This window comes from Canis lupus, chromosome 26 (assembly GCF_003254725.2).
Source record: "Canis lupus dingo isolate Sandy chromosome 26, ASM325472v2, whole genome shotgun sequence".
Lineage (NCBI taxonomy): Eukaryota > Metazoa > Chordata > Mammalia > Carnivora > Canidae > Canis > Canis lupus.
The window spans coordinates 14,822,588-14,842,056 of record NC_064268.1 but is presented as its reverse complement, the minus strand read 5'-3'; the positions used below and the strand labels follow the sequence as shown (position 1 = coordinate 14,842,056).

The window sequence follows — 19,469 nt, the reverse complement described above, 5'->3', positions numbered from 1 at the left end:
CAGGCGCCAAACCGCTGCGCCACCCAGGGATCCTGCTCCAAGATCTTATGATGAACATTTTCAAACATATGGAAAAGCTGAAAGAAGGCAAACACCCAATACACCTACCTCCTAGAGTCCACCCCTAATATGTTACTGTACTAACTGCGATTTTTTTTTTTTTTTTTAAAGGAAGTTCCACCTAGGGCAGTTTCAAGTGTCAGCTTTTCCTGAGGATATGGTAACCTTGTTTTTCCTAGGACAGGATGGGGTGAGGATGTGGCAGGGAAGAGGGATTTCAGCTCTCTGGGAATCAGACTGTATGGGGTTTCGGTTGGGGGCGGGGGTGCAGAGAGCTCCCGAGCACCAAGTTCTGCTGACCCCTGGCTTCTCCATCTTGCTGTGTGGTCTCAGCTAATTCACAGGAAAACGGGAGTCTCGTGGCTGCTTTTGGCTGGAGGTCTAAGGGATCATCTTTCTCCTGCTCCAGACTTGCCTTAGTCCTGCAAAGGGTAGAAGACTGCCATGGCGGCCCTGGCGTCCGTCCTGAGCACAGGCAAGCACAGGAGAGCCCCAGCAGAGCCAAGCGGGGACGCCGGGGGGACCCTGGATTCGGCAGCTCGGCAGCTCGTCCCGGCTGCGGCAGGGGGAGCGCCGGGGAGGGGAAGCGGCCGGCGGGCCGGGGCCGGGGCCGGGGCCGGGGCCGGGGCCGGGGCCGGGGGGCCGTCCTGCGGCAGCTGCACGGCTTTGCCGGGCCCGGCTGTCCACGACTCCGGGCTGCCGTCCCGGGCGGAGGGGGCTTGGCGAGGGACCGGCCTCCGCGCCCCACCCCCGGCCGGGCCGGCCTCGGCTCCGCGCGCCCGGGCGCGCGCCCTTTGCATAAAGCCCTCCTCCCCGGCCAAGGTAGAGGAAGTTGGGCTCCCGCCTGGATGGGAGGCGGGAGGGAGTCCCGCTCCTGTTGTTTTCGGCGAGCGGAGTGGGTGGCGGGCGCGGAGGGCGGGGTGCGCCCTCCCACCCCGGGCCGGGCGCTCCGGGAGCCCCGCGCGGCTCGCAGCTCGGGACCTCGGGCTCAGCCCTACGTCTTGGTGGGCTCTAGGGGAGCGGGGCTCCTCTGCGCTTCTGCGGGCCGGGGAGCCGCGCTCAGTACCCCGGCGGCCCGAGCCCTGGGGCGAGATGGCCGCGGGCGCCCGGGCGTGCCCGCCGCGGGTCCTCGTCTGCCTCGGGGTGCTGCTGGCCCGCTGGGTCGCCGCAGGTAAGGGGCCGCGATCCCGAGCGAGGAGTGGAGTGTGGCCCGGCAGAGGCAGGCGGGGGAGAGCGGGGACTCGGCGGTGGCGGTGGCGGTGGCGGTGGCCGCGGCCCCGGCCCCGGCCCCGGCCCCGGCCCCGGCCCCCGCCCCGGCCCCGACCCCCGCCCCGGCCCCCGCCCCGACCCCCGCCCCGGCCCCCGCCCCGCAGCCGCCCCGGGAGGGTCTGGAGTTTCCTGCCGCTGCTCGGCTCCCGGCGCAGGAAGGAATATCCGCGGGCGCCTGATGGAGGGCAACAGAGCCCCGGGCTCTCGGATTGGGCAGCGGGCGAGGCTGCAGAGGGCTGCGGAGAGGTGATGGGAGACCTGGGGAATTTGAAGATGGGAAAATTGAAGAGGCACGTGTAGGGGGGGAACGTGGTGTTTTGTTGCTGTTTTTTTTTTTTTTTTTTTTTCCTTTTAGCGTCGGATTTAAATTTGCGTTCTGGTTTTACCTGCTGCGCTGGGGCTCAAACTCGAGGCTCCTTTATTTTTCTCTCCTTCCTCTGCCCACGGTTGAACTCGCCTTACACCGGTAACCTGTGGATTTCCCTACACACCCCTGCAAGCCGACCTGTGCAGACTAGCACATTCAAAACCGTGCCTTCCTCCTTCGCCTAAACAAACAAAAAAGCCAAAGCCTTTTTATTTTGAAGTGATTTCAGACTTTCAGAAAACTTGCTCTTACGCCTGACATGACCTCCTCCACTTGACACTGCCGGTAGAAGGTCTTAAATGCTTCATCTAGGCTCTCTCTCGTGACAGTAAGTTTACGGAGTTGCTTACAAAAATATATAGGATGTAAAAATATTGAACAAGCATTTTTGAATTTAATTCACCAGCGAATGCCGTCCTTTTGTGTGCAGGGCAGGGTGACAGCAGTGAGAGGGAGGACTCAGGTAGAGGGAAAGGAGATGGGGCCAGGAAGTGATGCAGTTCACTTGGAAGAATACTTGGGAGTGTTATTTTCTGTGTAGCCGTCGCCCGCACACACTGCTGATGGATTCTCGTACGTTCCTGAAGGAATTCCCCCCTGAGCTTCCTAGCAGCAAGTGCCAAAAGTCCCTAAGCCTTAGGCTCTCATAGCCTTCTATTTTGTTTTGTTTTCAGTAATCATTTACAAGTAGTACAATTTCCCATAGTCTAGGTTTCCAGTTTATCTGGAAAAATCTGATGACATGGCAGCACAGGGCTTTTCCAGCTGGACCTGAGCAGTGGTCACCCCTTCTATCCTGGGCACGGGACCCCAAATGTGCTCCACCTGTCCTGTTGTACTTACCCCACCCTCTCCAGTTAGGGACCTTACCTGCTGCCCCCCTGCAGGCATTTGACTTGTGGTCACCCAGAGCTTCCTGGAGAGGAGGACAGAGAGTCTCCAATTGGATCTCTGGAAATTAAAGGTGATTCCCTTCTCCGTGCTGTCTGCAGTGTTTACTGAGCTGTGAACATCAGGGGCCTTGGGACATCAGAACCCTGGGTTGAAATCATCATTCTGGAATGAACCAGCTTTAGTCTGGTGGCAGTGCACACGCAGGGACTCTTCCTCTACTGCCCAGCTGCTTTTCACACCGAGGCCAAGTTCACCTTCGTGGGCTTCCTTCAACCGGTGAATTTTTGTTGTTTGTTTTTCAAATTGAGAGTTATCCTGGGGGGGATGATTGTCAACCTCGCTCCAGACAATTTTCATGCCTGCACTGTCACCTCAGATTGTAAATCTTTTGTCATTCTTGGGGAAAAGTTGGTAGGAGAAAAGTGGGTACAATCTCAACTCTGTAAATGATAACATGAGGGCAGCACTGGGAAATGGTTGTTTATATTGCTCCCTCCTTAGGTCCGTATTCTGAATTTAAGGTGGTGTGGGGGTGCGGAGGCATCCCTGGACCCTCCGGATACCATGTAGACAACTTCTAGGAACACAGACTGCTATGATGTCTTATTGTCTCATCCTGTCTGATCGGAGGAACAGAATAAAGCCCTGTGACCCGAAGGATTGAAGACCTCAGTGTCAGTCCCAGCTCTCCCAGACTTGTGTGGGCCCTTTTGGAAATCCCTTAAGCTTTCTGAACCTGTTTTCTCATCTGTAAAATGAAGGGGCATGGAACCAGTGCACCCTCAAGGACCGCCCCGCGTGTCTATCATTAACTGAGAGGGGGCTCAGCCTGCCTCATCTTGAGCCCAGCCCTCGGGACTGCCACATCTCAGGAATAAATGACCTCCAAGGTCACCTTCAGCTTCAATGGCTAAAAAGAATGGAGTGAGCAGAGCCAGGAGGAGTGAAATGCCTTAAATGGTTTCTTTTGTGATTGTGTCACTCTCCTTGCAGGAGGAGACAACTCCTCAAGTTCTAGGACTCGACTTTTGCCAAGGGCTTTTCCAAATTCATTCTTTATTCCTTCACCAAATTGCTGGGAAGGAGCAGGTCTGTAGGTCTCATGAACACATGCCGCATCTGTAATATACTGCAGTTCATCTCTCCTCTGTGGGCATTGCCACCGATAGCTTGGGTTCTCAGGCCTAATTGTTCAAGAATAATTTCTCACCTGCTTTTCTTTTCTTTTCTTTTCTTTTTTTTTTTTTAAAGATTTTATTTATTCATGAGAGGACACAGAGAGAGGCAGAAACACAGGTGGAGGAAGAGGCAGGCTCCCTCCAGGAAGCCCCATACGGGACTTGATCCCAGGACTCCGGGATCATGACCCAAGCCGAAGGCAGATGTTCAACCACTGAGCCACCCAGGTGCCCCTCTCACCTGCTTTTCAAAGTAATTATTCAGAAGCCTTTCTTGCTGGGTTGGAATCTCTAGCATTAGAAGACATTCTCTGCCTTCCAGTGAGTTGCTTAGAGGGTTTTTTTTTTTTCTTTCCATGTTGTCCTGGCATTTGGGAGTGGTGTGGTTAAGATGTGAGAGAGTTGGAAAGTCCACTGGCTCCAGGCTGCCTTCTAATCTTTCAAATGGAGCCCCTTCTAACCAGACAAAAGGCCAAAGACAGATCACTGTTACTCTTTCTTTTATAACAGGGAAGGATTTTCAGAGGCAGGTGGCAGTTTATTTATTTATTTTTTTACTGCTTTACTGAGATATAATTTACGTACCATAAAATTCACTCTTTTAAAGTATATAATTCAGTGGGTTTTAGTATATTCACAAGATTGTGCACCATCACCACTGAGTCCAGAATGTTTTCATTACTCCAAAAAATAGAAAAAGCTATATGCTTAACTATTAGCAGTCACCCCTCATTACCTCCTTCCCTGCAGATAAGCCCCCCTCCCCCCACTCTAAACAACTGCTAATCTAGGTTCTATCTCCATAGATTTGCCTGTTTGGACATTTCATATAAATGGAATCACACAGGATGTAGTCCCTTTGGAGTGCCTTCTTTCACTGACTGTAATGCCAGGATTCATCTTGCTATAGTATGCACTTCATTCCTTTTGATGGCCAAATAATATTCCACGGATATGGATATACCACATTTCATTTATCCATTGATCAGCTGGTGGGCATTTGGGTTGTTTCCATCTTTTGCAATTGTGAATAGTTCTGCTGTGAAGCATGTGCATGTGAAGTCTGTAGACATAGGTTTTCATTTCTCCTGGATCTACACTACGCCTCAGAGTAGAATTGCTGAGTCATACCGTAACTTTAACCTTGGGAGGAAACAACCCGCTCTTTTCCAAAGTAGCTGCACCATTTGCAGATCCTTCCAAGGATGCATAAGGATTCCAGTTTCTCCGAATCTTTGGTAGTATTTACTAATAATAAATTAGTCTTTGATTTTAGCCATTCTAGTGGATGTGAAGTGATAGGTGTCTTATTGTGGGTTTGATTTGCATTGCCCTAGTGACTAATGATGAACATCTCCTCCTGCGCTTATTGGCCTTTTGTATGTCTTTCTGAAGAAACTCTATTCAGATCCTTTGCCCATTTTTAAATGGTATTTATTTTTTTATTGTTGAGTTGTGAGAGTTTTTTATATGCTCTGAATACAAACTTATCATCAGGTGGCTTGCAAACATTTTTCTCACAGTCTGTGGATTGTCTTGTCACTTTCTTCATGGTGTCCTTTACCTGTCATAAAGGAAAGAGTAACAGTGATCTGTCTTTGGCCTTTTGTCTGGTTAGAAGGGGCTCCATTTGAAAGATTGGAAGGCAGCCTGGAGCCACAGGACATTCCAACTCTCTTCCCGCCTTAGCCACACCACCCCCAAATGCCAGGACAACATGAAAAAAAAACAAGTTTTTATTTTGACAAAGTCCAACATACCCATTTTTCTTTTGACACTTGTGCTTTTAGTATCCTGAGAAACCATTGTTTAACTCAGAGTGATTTATTCCTTTTTTTTCTAAGTATTTATAGTTTTAGCTCTTACATTTAGGTCTATGGTCCATTTTGAGTTAATTTTTATATATGATGTGAGGTAAGGGGTCCACCCTCATTCTTTTCTACATGGATGCCCATTTGTCCCTCTACTGTTGTTGAAGGCAATTTATTTTGTAATGAAATACTACCTTTTGCAAACCCCAGTGTATTCACATACTTTGAAAACTTCAGGGACACCTGGGTGGTTCAGTGGTTGAGCGTCTGCCTTAGGCTTGGGTCATGATCCTGGAGTCCTGGGATCAAGTCCCACATTGGGCTCCCCACAGGGAGCCTGCTTCTCCCTCTGCCTATGTTTCTGCCTCTCTCTGTGTCTCTCATGAATAAATAAATAAAATCTTAAAAAAAAAATAAAAAAGGAAAATTTCTCTTGTGGTAGAAAGAGAACATTCTGGAAGATAGCAAGAAGTCTAGTTTCTGGTCCAACTTTGCTACCTTTTCACTGGAGGATTTGGATTTAGCCTGCTTTCCTTCTTGGCATCACACTTTTCTCATCTACTGACTGTGACAGCATGAGTGGAAGACTCCTCACAGGGTCTTCCCAGGCCTGTGGCCTTTTTGTATTTGGGCATTGATTATGGAAAAGGGGCCGGAAAGTTTCAACACTTCTCAGAAAACGGGCTGCATTTGTGTCTTGTTACCTGGTGGCAGTCTGTACTAGATCAGTCACTCTTCGCACCTGTCAGTCATGGCTGAGCATCAGAATCACCTGGAGGGCTTGTTAAAATGCAGCGCTACTTCCACTCCACCCCTAGATAGGTTATTTATGTGATTTAAGTGCTCCAGGATAGGACCTGATAATTTGCATTTCTAATTGCGCTACTGCTGCTGTTAATGCTGATCTGGACTTTTGAACATGCTGTTCTGCCTGGGAACCCCATCTTCTTGTCTACCTGGCTAATTCCTACTTGTCCATCAGATCTCAGTGTGGCCTCCTGGAGGAAGCCTTCCTGGCAGTCACCCTAGCTGGACTTAGGAGCCCCTTCTCTGAGGCCCTGTCATGGTATTAATCACACTGTATTATAATTGCCAGTTTATTGTCTGTTTTCCACATTAGACAATGAGATCCTAGAGGTCTCTCTCTGTTTTTGCCCATCCTTGTCTCCTTGGTGCCTAGCACAGGGCACGCCCAAAAGTGGAGTGGCAAGAGAGTTTTGACTTCCAGGATCATTTGCGGCTGAGAGGTGGCGAGAGCCAGCAATAGGAAAGTGGGAACAGAGCCCAGGCCCTCTTCCTTCCATCCCTTCTGGATTTCCAGGCAAACAAAACCACTTGGGTTCCATATCGATTATTTATTGCCACGGTAGTGCTGCAGACCAATCACAAAATGACCAGAAGTGCTTATTGCTCAGAGGTTGGAGTCAGCTCTGCTGATCTTGTCTGGGTACCCGCACATGGCACTGTGTCCATTCTGTAACTGAGGACGAATCTGGAATGGCCTCAGCTCAGATGATTGAGACACCTGGGGTCCATATCTGTAGCTTTCATCCTCCTCCTGAGACCTAACTTGGGCGTGTCCTTCTCCAGGTGATGGCAGGAGGTGAGAGTGTACAAGCCCAGTTACATGAGTGCTTCTTCAGCCTCTGCGTGCATCACATTTGCTAACATCTTACTGGCCAGAGCAAGCCACGTGACCCCACTGGGAGTCAGGACAGGATGGGAGAGCAGTCATGCAGTGAAGGACATGGATAGTGGGGGAAGGGGATACTTGGGGCTGTTTCTGCGATTGCCATTTACCGCAGATTCATTGACATCAGCACTGGCCAATAATCCTCACAGGGTGCCTCTTAAAAACACACACCTGCTTTTTGTTTTTTGTTTTTTGTTTTTTTTTAATCCTAAAGTAGAGGGACTGTGCACAAGGGAGGGTGCTCAGAAATGAAGAAATGTAGTAACAGCCTGACCTTTCCTCATACAGGGTTTGAGGCTCTGGTCATCGGAGAGGTTCACGAGAACATTACTCTGCGCTGTGGCAACATCTCGGGACCAAGGGGCCCAGTAACCTGGTACCGGAATGACTCGGAGCCTGTCTTCCTCCTGTCTTCCAATTCTAGCATCCCACCAGCTGAGCCACGCTTCTCTCTGGCAAATGCCAGCTCGCTGCACATCAAGGTGCTCAGGCCTCAGGATGAGGGGAACTACACCTGTCGGGAGGTCCTGAACGAGACTCGGTGGTTCCGAGTGTGGCTACAGATGGCCCGTAAGTGCAGTGGCAGGGCACTGAGGCTGGCTGGCCAGACACTCGGAGCCTTGGGCGGGAGGAGGGCTTTGGAGTCAGGGCTGGCTTTCATCCTGGGTTCTGCAAGCCCAGTGGCCTCTCACACCTGGATTTTCTCATCTGTGATATGGGGATGAAAAGAATTCTTGGGTTCTAGGCTGTGAAGACTAGATTCTGGTTTATGTAGATAAGGAGCTGCTAATGGCTCCTGGCATATTAGTTAGCGACTACTTACAGCTTGTTAGCATCAACCTTGCTGTGAATACCATTTTATTATGCGCCTGAGTCAGAGTATATAACACGATGGGGTCAGACTGCCTGAGTTCCAACACTTAGGCTGTGTCACCTCAAGTAAGTTGCTTAATATCTCTGAGCATTAATTTTCCTTATTTGTTAATTGGGGATAATATATCACAGACCTCGGTAGATACAGTGCTCTTATGCTACAATGCTCACTACAGGGCTTACTTGGCATGAGCTATTCTTAGATTACATGCTGTACTTCCTTAAAACAGTATCTTACCTGTTGATATACACATATGAATTTAGAATAGGGGTTGGCAAACTATAGCCGTATCTGTGGGCCATATCTGTCCTGCAGGCTATGAATGTTTTTTACATATTAAAAATTTTTTTTGATTTTTACTTATTTATGATAGTCACTATTTATGATAGAGAGAGAGGGAGAGAGAGGAGAGGCAGAGACATAGGCAGAGGGAGAAGCAGGCTCCATGCACCGGGAGCCCGATGTGGGATTCGATCCCGGGTCTCCAGGATCACGCCCTGGGCCAAAGGCAGGCGCCAAACCGCTGTGCCACCCAGGGATCCCTGTTTTTTACATTTTTAAATGGTTGCAAAAACCCCTAAAGATGAATGATATTTGTGACATGTAAAAATGATATGAAATTCCAGTGCCCGTGAAGAAGTCTTTATTGAGACACAGCCACACTTATCCATTTACATCTTAACCTCTGACTGCATTTGGTGCCACCACAGCAGAGTTGAGTGGCAGTGATGCAGATCATATGGCTTGCAAAGCCTAAAATTTTTACTCTACAGCCCTTTACAAAGAAAGCATGCTGTTTACTGGCTTAAAAAGATAACAGTGTTCTAGATCCAGAGTGTGTAATTTGGTAGAAATATACATGTGATCCCTACTGCTCCCTAGTTTCCTCATCTGTAAAATAATTTACTTATTTTTTTATTCAACATCTATCCATTGAAAGCCTGGTGCCAGGCACTTATTCAAGGCACTGGGCCCCAGGAGCAAATAGGACAGACAAGGCCTCTGCCTGCATGGGGATGGCATCCTAGTGGTAGAAGACAGACAGTAAGGAAGTACATGAATGCATCAGGCACTATCAGAGTGATGAGTGCTATGCAGAGAATGGAGGTGGGGTGATTCTCTGAAACACTTTAAAGTAGGGAGGGCAGAGAGAACCTTTGGGAGGAAGTAACAACAGAGCTGAACGATGAGTAGGAGCCAGTTATGCAAAGGTAAGAGTAGTCCAGGGAGAACTAGATCCAGTGCAAGATGAGTTGGGTGTGGCGTGTGTACAGGTGGGGAGAAGGCTGATGTGGTGGGAGGTCAGTGGGTGAGACGGTGGGACTTGTGTTATGGGTTGAAATATATCCCCCCAAAATATTGAAGTCCTGACTCCTGGTATTTGTGAATGTGACTTTATTAGGGAATCAGGTCTTTGCAGATGCATTCAAGTTCAGATAAGGTTATCGGGGTGGGCCCTAATTCAAACTGACTGGCATCCTCCTAAGAAGAGGAAAATGCATGTATACACAGAGACACACAATGAGAATATTGTATAACAACAGAAGCAGAAAGTGGAGGGGTGCAGCTAGAAGCCAAGGAATGCCAGGGACTGATGGCCACCCCCAGAAGCTAGGGAAGAAGTAAGGAAGGATTCTCCCCTGCCCTCCTGACATGTTGGTTTCAGACTTCTGGCCTCCAAAATTGTGAGAGAATCCATTTCTGTTGTTTTAAGCCACTTCATTTGTAAAGTGAAGAGGTTTCCATCATACGAATGATGGACTTTGTAAAGGCAACCTCAAGAAATGAATGTACCTGGCAAGGAATTGAGCTTGTTGTTGTTGTGGGTGCCAGAGGAAACTCCTGGAGCTTTAAGCATGTGTGGCATTATTTCAGTTACACACACAGAACGTATGTGTGTAATCTCAAGGACTGTTAAAAATAGGTAGGCCAATTGGAGCCACAAGATGTTGGTGGCCAGAACCAGGGTAGTAGCAATGGCCTTGGTGAAAAGGCACAGCTTCAGAAATGATTTTGGAGGTAGACCAGTAAGACCTGCTGGCGGATTAGACATGGAGGATGAAGAAAAGCAAGTTTCAAGGACACTTGTAGGTTTTTGGATGGTCTCTAAGGTTTCTGCCAACCTGTAAGGCTTATAGAATTTGGGAGTGCAGTGTTTTTGTGTTTGGAGAGGCCACAGTTGAATTACTGAATTGCCAAGAATGAATGTGGGTGCATTAAAAATGTCAGCCATCTTGGCCCAACTCTGTCTAGTTCTCACTATGAGCCCATACAGCTTACTCCAATGCCAGTCATTAATAATTCCTTATGTCCGTCTCCTCAATAAATGCTTGCTCTTTTGACCACAGAGTAAGATAGCATTACAACTTGTTGCCTTTTTTTTTTTTTTTAAATCATCATTCTTGGGGATCCCTGGGTGGCTCAGCGGTTTGGCGCCTGCCTTTGGCCCAAGGCGTGATCCTGGAGTCCCGGGATCGAGTCCCATGTCGGGCTCCCGGCATGGAGCCTGCTTCTCCCTCTGGCTGTGTCTCTGCCTCTCTCTCTCTCTGTCTATCATGAATAAATTTAAAAAAAAATTAAATCATCATTCTCTTCAGTTTATGATGACTTTATCAGACATTGATTAATCATTGGCTAAGTTTATTGGAGGGTAGATTAATTTCATTATTGCCCTGGAGGGAGATAAATGCAAGGCCTCTTTATGATGAACATAAACTTAAAAGAATCTTAAAAGAAACTTAAAAGATTCTTAAAAGAATCACTAAACTTAAATGGCTCTTGGGGCTCCTGAGTTATTATGATTTGATTCACATAATGGAAGCTTCTTCATTTGGAAACATACGGTGTCCCCGACTGGTGTGGGCTTGTTTGTGAAAACAAGACGCTGACTGTCTTAGTTTGGGCTGCTGTAACAAAAGTAACATAGGCTGGGTAGTTTCAACAACAAACACTTCTGGCAGTTCTGGAGGCTGGGAAGTCTAAGATCAAGGTACTGGCAGATCCAGTGTCTGGGGAGGCTCACTTCCTGGTTTGTAGATAAATCTTCTCATTGTGTCCTTACTCGGTGGAGGGCAGAGAGAGGAACCAAGTCCTGGGGTCTCTCCTTAGATGGGCACCAGTGCCATTCATGAGGACTCTACTCTCATGACCTCATCAAAGGCCGCCCCACCTCCAAATACTATCATATTCATGATTAGGTTTCAGCATGAATTTTGGAGGGGATACAAGCATTCACTCCGTAGCACAGATGTCCTCTGTTTTCACATGTACCAGAGCCCTCCAGAATCTCAGATCTTGTTCCCATTCTAGGACAAACTCTGGCAAGCACAGACACCCCTGGGCATCAGGGAGCCCCTTGCTGCTCCTCCTCAGACAGTGGCTGAAGGGGAGGCCTTGACATCGCAGATCAGACTCTGCTTTCATTTTGTGCAGAAGATTTTGGAATATGGATTAGGTCTGATCCAACCACTATTTCTGGGAGGGGAAGGCCACGATACTGCTGAGTAGCTAAGAGCATACACTGAGGACCAGCTGCCTGAGTTCAAATCCAAATGCTGCTGGCTGTTGTCCTTGTGACATTGAGGAAGTCCCTTGAACTACTCTCACTTCAGTTTTATCGTCCGTGAATCAGGGGTAGCAGTAGAACCCAGGAACAGATTCACTGTGTGCATTCTGTGTGCATTCACGAGATTAACATGCTCAGAGCTGGGCACATGGTATGCACTTGGTTCATGTTACCTCGACCAACTGGTTAAGCAGGTGATGGGGTTCCTGTGGGAAAAATGCATCTCAGGTTCCCAGCAATCAGTTAACATCCAAGCCTTTTGAACAGTACCTCCTGTGGGTCAGGGATTCTGTGTGTCCAGATCTTGCTTTTCCTGTCTTTTCACTGACGTGTTTGATAACTTAGTCTCATAGGGAGAAAAGTTTGGAAACATTCTAATGTGGCCTTGGAAGCAAGGGGAAAAAATTCTGAGATGTGACAAATTATTATCTGTAAGTGACTCTGAGTGTGTAAGTGGACAGAGGTGCTGTAGAGACACAAAGCTGGCTGTATAAGGGCCAGTAGCTTCTCCCTTCTTACCATTTGGATCTCTGCCTATTGATCAGGGGGCATTTGGTGGCTCTGCCTTCCAGGGCATCAGGTTTTCTGTAGGCTGGGATGATTTAATATTCCTGGAATGGGTACTGCAAACTGATTTTGTTATTTGTCTCAGGACAAAAGACTGTACTATTACTTGTTGATTTAATGGTGCAGTTGAGGAGTCTTGCCCTCTAGATTGGGACTGGTGCTCCTGAGAATACAGAAATCCTTTAGACCAGAGAAGTTCAGGGCTGCCAAGGCTATTTATTTCATTGACTTACCCATTCTCTTCTGCCTCCAAATTGGAGTGGGCATGAGGTTAGACCTGCTGTGTGTTTACTTGTAGGAAGGCTGGAGGGATCGGCAAGGTGTGACCTTAACGCATTCCACTAGACTTTGTTCTTTAAAGATATCAGCCTCGTGCATTGGGGAGCTGAGTGATCAGATGAACCCGTGAAAGCCCACAGTCAGACCTCGTGTGCATGATGACAGACTCTCCCTGTGTCTGTTTTTCTTAGACCAAGCAACTATTAAGGGGGGGCATTTGAACTGGATGGCATATGGACTGTGATGAAGCTGGTTTGTGTCAACCTCCAAGAATCTCTTTGGAGTCAGCTGGGGTTTGGGGAATGGGGAATGCTCCCATTTAGCAAGTGATGTACCTTTCACATCAGGAAAGGCCAGAAAAGGGGCCTAAAGAAAGTCCCATGTTTCCTATTTGTGTTCATCTTTTTTTTTTTAAGACTTTATTTATTTATTTGACAGAGAGAGCACGCGAACACAAGCAGAGGGAGCCACAGGCAGAGGGAGAGGGAGAAGCAGGCTCCCCACTGAGCAGGGAACCTGATGCAGGGCTTGATCCCAGGACCCTGGGATCACAATCTGAGCTGAAGGCAGATGCCTAACCAACTGAGCCACCCAGGTGCCCCTAATTGTGTTTATCTATTTGATCTATGATGCTGATGGTGATGCTGAGCCTCATCACAACATAAGGTCCTAGGGACAGAGTGTGTTGGGTGCACTGAAGAAAGATTGTTGGTCCCCTTCAGAAAATGGAGGACGTTGTCTGGAGATTGAGTCTTGCCAAGCTGATCTGAAACAGAGATGGGTGTTTATAAGAAGCTGAAGACCTCTGTGGTCCAGCTTTTTGTACAGATCAATAGTCACTCAGGAAATCCGGAGGCAATGGGGTTGTTGCATGTATCTCTATGTTTGTCCCTAAAGGTAATATCAAAACAGTCTCTGTGAGTTTCCCCAAGGATCTCATCCCACTCTAGAACTACAGGTATGCCCACTGATTAGCAGAAACTACCTGATATATTCTTAGGTCATTTTTCAAATCAAAATGCTAGTATGAAGAACAAATGCCTGACAACAGCTCTTCCTGTTGGCAGAGAACCCAAGACACTGTGGTGAGAATCTTCCATTTTATGGAGTTCTAAGTCAATGCTTTGAGACTCTTGACAGGCCAAACTATGGTTTTGGAGGGGAAGGAAAGAAGTGAGTTCCTTTGTCAAGAATATCTGCAGAGGGATCCCTGGGTGGCACAGCGGTTTGGTGCCTGCCTTTGGCCCAGGGCACGATCCTGGAGACCCAGGATCGAATCCCACGTCGGGCTCCCGGTGCATGGAGCCTGCTTCTCTCTCTGCCTGTGTCTCAGCCTCTCTCCTCTCTCTGTGTGACCATCATAAATAAATAAAAATTAAAAAAAAAAAAAAAAGAATATCTGCAGAGACAAGGAAGGGCAGTGGCAGTGGTAGATCATTCTAGACCAGGAATCAAACTTTTTCTGTAGAGGGCCAGGTGATAAATATTTTAGATATTATGGCCCAACTTGTAAAGTCAAGGATGTTGTATAAAAACTTAACAAGAGCAAAAACACATTTCCACATTTTTTAGTTGACAAAAATTCAGAGTATAATCATAATCATAAATGCTTTCTTTGTAGTGTAGTATAGTGAGAAAAATGGAATTCCTTTTTGTGGGGGATAACATTTCACTTAATGATGAAAAAAAACAGATGGTGGGCCACCATTTGCTGATGCCTACTGAGTCAATCTACAAGTATATTACTGATAATACCAGATCAGATTTTTAAAACATTGACCACATGTCAAACACTAGGCCAAGTGTTCTGCTTATATTTTCTCATTGGGTCCTTCAGTACCCCCAGTGATAGGTGTTATTTCATTTTGTTTTGTTAGTTTTTTTTTCCAAGATTTTATTTATTTGAGAGAGCACATGAGCAGGGGAAGACGGAGAGGGAGAAGCAGACTCCCCACAGAGCAAGGAGTCTTATGTGGGGATCGATCCCAGGATGCTGAGATCATGACCTGAGCCGAAGGCAGACCCTTAGCTGAGCCACTCAGTCTCCTGTATTTCTGTTCTTTTCATTTCATAGGAAAGATGAGAGAGAATGAGAGTGATGGGCACTTGCCCAAGGTTGTTTGTCTATAAGTGGCAATAGGATTTACACCCAGGCCTATGAATTCAGAGTACAAGTGCATGACCACTAGGCTAAGGCATCAATCCAAGAAAAAGCTGAGAACTCAAACTGTAATAAACAAGGCCTCAGTAAGACATCAAACCTTTGTAACTACTCTATATTTTTATTAATTTGTGTCTTACTCTTGTCTCCTCTCCCATCTATCTGTCTGAGTGATTGCCACCATTACTCTGGAAGCAAAACTGGGCTGCTGAGTTTCTGTTTGGGAATAAATATCACATGGGTGGAGAGAGCCATGGAAAGGAAGGAAATGGGTACCTCCTTCTTTGTAGTAAAGTTAGAGCAGGGGAGGAGGCCCAGGGAATCAAGAAATTGGTGTCAGCTTTAATTAAGAAAGCAGACTCAACCCAAGGGGTTTATAGATGAGCTGTAACCTCTGAACACTTAATTCAAGAGGCCTTTCAAGTTCTCTCATTTGATTTATTTTTCTAATCCTTCCACCTGGTCTTTCTCATCCATGCCCTGTATCCAATGCTGTTTCTTGCTGAGAATTGTGGTGGTCAAAAGTCCCTCCCTGCCAGTTTCTGGGGCTCCACACTGTCCATGCCAGGTCACTGTGGCCCTCCAGACCACAATTCAGAAGACCTAGGCTGTCTAATCTAACGTACTACTTTGCCACCTGAGGCTTTGGCTGTTAGTACTATAGAGATACCCTCTGCTTCATTGGGTGCCTGCCAACTGCCAACGCCCTGCTACCTGTTGGTCTGCATACCTAACCAACTAGCCAGCAACAGTAAATGGTGCCTCCCAAACTAATGGCATAATTTTATCCACAGACCCTCTATGTGAGGTGACAGGATTCCAGGAGGTCTAGACAACCATTAGGAGCCAGCTCCGACCTGAGAAGCATACTGTTAAGAATATTGTCCTGGGAAACCTACCATTTCTATAGTTATATGATGGCCTCAGGCATAGGTGAAGTAGATGCTGTACTTTGAGGGGCTCTGGGAGAGCCTTTGCCTCCCCGGAATAATTTTTCTCACTACTGTATTTCTGTTCAAATTCTACAGTCATAGATGTATTCCTTTGTTCAAGCATTGCCCTTCCTAGAGTCTTTTTTTTTTACTTAAAGATTTTATTTATTTACTTGACAGAGAGCACAAGCGGGGGGAGGGGGGGCAGCAGGCAGAGGGAGAGGGAGAAGCAGACTCCTTGCTGAGCAAGGAGCCCCACATGGGGTCCAGTCCCAGGACTCTGAGATCATAACCTGAGCCAAAAGCAGAGGCTTAACTGACTGAGCCACGCAGGCACCCTCTGGATTCTTCTTCTTTCTTCTTTCTTCTTCTTCTTCTTCTTCTCTCTTTTTATTAAGATTTTATTTATTTATGAGAAACACACAGAGAGAGAGAGAGGCAGAGACACAGGTCCATGCAGGGAGCCCGATGCGGGACTCGACCCCGGGGCTCTAGGATCATGACCTGGGCCAAAGGCAGGTGCCAAACCACTGAGCCACCCAGGGATCCCCTGGATTCTTCTTTTTAAAAGAGGGAAGTCTTGGAGCACCTGGGTGGCTCAGTTGGTTAGGATTGAGCCTCTGCATTGAGTTCCCTGCTCAGTAGGGAGCCTCCTTCTCCTTCTTCCTCTGCCCCTCCTCCCCTGTTCATGCGTGCTCTCTCTCTCTCAAATAAATAAAATCTTTAAAAAAAAAATAAAAGGGGTAGTCTTGAGAGAGGTAACACATTCAAAGGCTTTAGTCTAAATAGGTGTTATATTCCTCTGATCAAAAGAGATGCATCAGGGTATGCTGGGTACCAGCCATTGGAGAGCATTTCTGGGGATGAGAAAGAAGTTCAGAAATGTTAGGGGGATCCAGAGAAGACCCAGCACTTACCCAGTGCTTCCAACATGACTGGCATTGTTCTGAGTGCTCTACTGTACTCACTGAACCCCCTGCAGTGGGTTCTAGCATTGCTCCCATTTTACAGATGTGGAAATGGAGGCTCAGAGAGGTTAAGTAATCTGCCCAAGGTCACACAACTAGTGAGTGGAGTCCATAGTTCGGCCTGGAGCCAGTGTTTTTTGTCTTTCAGAGTGAAATTGTGCTAGGAGTCCTCAAGCCCACCCCCAGGCTCAGTGATTCTCTAGGGGAACCTATAGGACTCAGCATGTAATTTTTTATAGTGAAAGGCTACAAAACAAAATCAGTAAAGGGAAAAAGCACATGGATTTAAGTCCAAGGAAAACCAGGAGCAAGCCTCTAAGAGTCCTTTCCCAGGGGTGTCACATGGGACATGCTTAATTCCTCTGGGAGCAAGTTATGGCAACACGTGTGAAATGTTGTCTGCCTGGGAAGCCCCTTAGACACCCAGCACCCTGGATTTGCCTTGGGGGCTAGTCACATAGTTACCCTCTGCCTAGGACACACCAAAATTACAGATTCCCAGAGGGGAGGCAGGTGTTCAGCATAACCACAGTTTGTACAAATGGTTCAGGCCCAGTGAGCCTCACTCTCGTCAGTTGGGGTGAATGACAGAAACCCTCCTGACATTAGGTTGTGGTTGCCAGCCAAGCCCAGCCACGCAAGTAGGCCTTTTGAAGGAAAGCTGACTCAGGCCTGCTATGTTAACTCTGTTAATGCACAGGTAGCCCATCCATTCACCAGTGTTTCTGAAAAGGTATGATTTGCATTTTTCCCTTTTCTATAAGGATTGAGCCCCAATAAATCTACATTTATCTCAGGATTAGAATGCATAATGGCATTTAGCAGAGCATTTGTCATATAGTGAGTATTTGGTAGATATCGTCATCCTCACTGATGATTTCTGTGTCTCCTAGATCTGGTAAGGAGCTCAAGTTCACTCTTAAGTAATTAATACTTTCCCCATTCCCCTTGTCATTCCCAGGAGGCCCCTATGAGGTTGAAGTCAATATCTCCAGCACTGGTGCACTCCCCAATGGCACCCTCTATGCAGCGAAGGGCTCCCAGGTAGACTTCAGCTGTAACAGTAGCTCTCGGCCTCCACCGATGGTTGAATGGCAGTTCCAGGCCCCAGATTCCAGCACCGAGACCTTTGGAAACAATCTGACTGCCAGCTGCTTCTCTCTGCTGCTGATGTCACAGAACCTCCAAGGGAACTACACTTGTTTGGCCACGAACATGCGTAGCAGGAGACAGCGAAAGGTGACCACCGAGCTGCTGGTCTACTGTGCGTAAGAAGCGCTCTCCTCTCCCATGTGTCCTCACTTTGACCCTTGATGAACTAACTGCATGTTTGTGCCTCTTCCTTCTGTCTATAAAGGCATGCCTGCTGCACGGGTCCTAACGTGTTTCTGTGGCTCCCTCAGCACATGTACACACCCAGGGCTGTGTGTCAGAGAGGGAGTCGCTTCTAGAAACTAGCTGCTAAGTAAGGATACAGGAGAGTCCCTGTGAGCCACAGAGAGAAGTTAGTGCCAAGTCTCATGCTTGCTTTTTTTTTTTTTTTTTAAATTGAGGTGAAAGTACATAACAACCATTTAAAAATGTCCAACTCCGTGGCATTTAGTATATTCACAGTGTTGTGCAACTGCCACCTCTGTCTAGTTCCAGAACATTCTCATCACTCCAAATGGAAATCCTGTCGCCACTGAGCGGTTACTACCTCTTCTCTTCGTCATTCCCTGGCAACCGCCTATCTGTGTTCTGTCTCCCTCCATTTGCCTCTTCTGGATGTGTTGTCTCATTGGACGCATACAGCATGTGGTCTTTTGTGACTGACTTCTTTTACTTAGCATCATGTTTTCAAGGTTCGTCTATGTTGTAGCAGGTGTCCGTCCCCCTTTCCTTTCTGTGATTGAGTTAATATCCCATTGTATGGAAAGCTCACGGTTTATTTATCTATGCGGCCGTCCCCCTTCTGTCCGTGAACTCAGGGCCTCTAGCGCTGTCAGGACAGGCAGTTCATGAACTTTTATTTTAGGGGCAAAACACGTTCCTTGGATGACAAGCATTGTCAATGTGTAGAGCGGACTCATCAGAATCCATGCTAATGAAAGGAAGCTTTAGAACAACAAATTAGCAAACAGGATAATAACACCTTTCTTAATTCATACGTTGTCTGGAACCTTTATAAGTGTCTGTGTTCTCTGTCATAAATGACAGCCATTGTAAATGAAGTCATAGGTGCTTGTTAGAGGAAACAGATGAGCATAAAGAAGAAAAGGATATTCTAACCATCATTTTGGTGTCTTATCAATAATTTATTTTGTAGATGATATGTGTCTATCCATCCATGTAAGATCCAAATTTATTTCTATTTATGTGTATTACATAAAATATATAAAACATAGTATACATATATAATACATACATAATATACATAGATACACATAATATACACATATAATGTGTGTGATTTTTCATATATAGTTTTTTTTTTAAGATTTTATTCATTTATTCATGAGAGAGAGAGAGAGAGAGAGAGGCAGAGACACAGGCAGAGGGAGAAGCAGTCTCCCTGCAGGGAGCCTGATGTGGGACTCGATCCTGGGTCTCCAGGATCAGGCCCTGGGCTGAAGGCAGCGCCAAACCGCCAAGCCACCTGGGGGCCCATTCATATATAGTTATTAACACATGGGTTACATTGGATTTCTAACTTTATAACTTGTTAAATTTTTATGTGTTTAGTAATATATGCACATAATAAAAAGGTATATGTTAATAAAAAGGAAATATATGTTAAGTAATATATGCATATAATAAAAAGGAGGTATATGTTAATAAGAGGTGGGAGTGAATCCCACCTGTAACTCCC

The 19,469-nt window shown here is 46.9% G+C and overlaps 1 protein-coding gene across 5 annotated transcripts in view; it reads left to right on the top strand.

Moving 5' to 3' along the window:
- Positions 1-301: 301 nt before the first annotated feature.
- Positions 302-19,469, top strand: part of VSIG10 (V-set and immunoglobulin domain containing 10) — a 43,157-nt gene continuing 23,989 nt past the window's right edge. The window contains exons 1-3 of one of the 5 annotated variants that reach the window (XM_025474122.3): positions 302-535; positions 7,561-7,842; positions 17,580-17,882. In XM_025474122.3, coding sequence (XP_025329907.1) covers positions 505-535; positions 7,561-7,842; positions 17,580-17,882 — 616 coding nt within the window. In that variant the 5' untranslated portion in view covers positions 302-504. Of the gene's footprint in view, positions 536-895; positions 1,232-7,560; positions 7,843-17,579; positions 17,883-19,469 lie in introns of those variants that run through there. The other 4 variants (XM_025474123.3, XM_049101801.1, XM_025474120.3 and 1 more) reach the window with 4 other exon arrangements.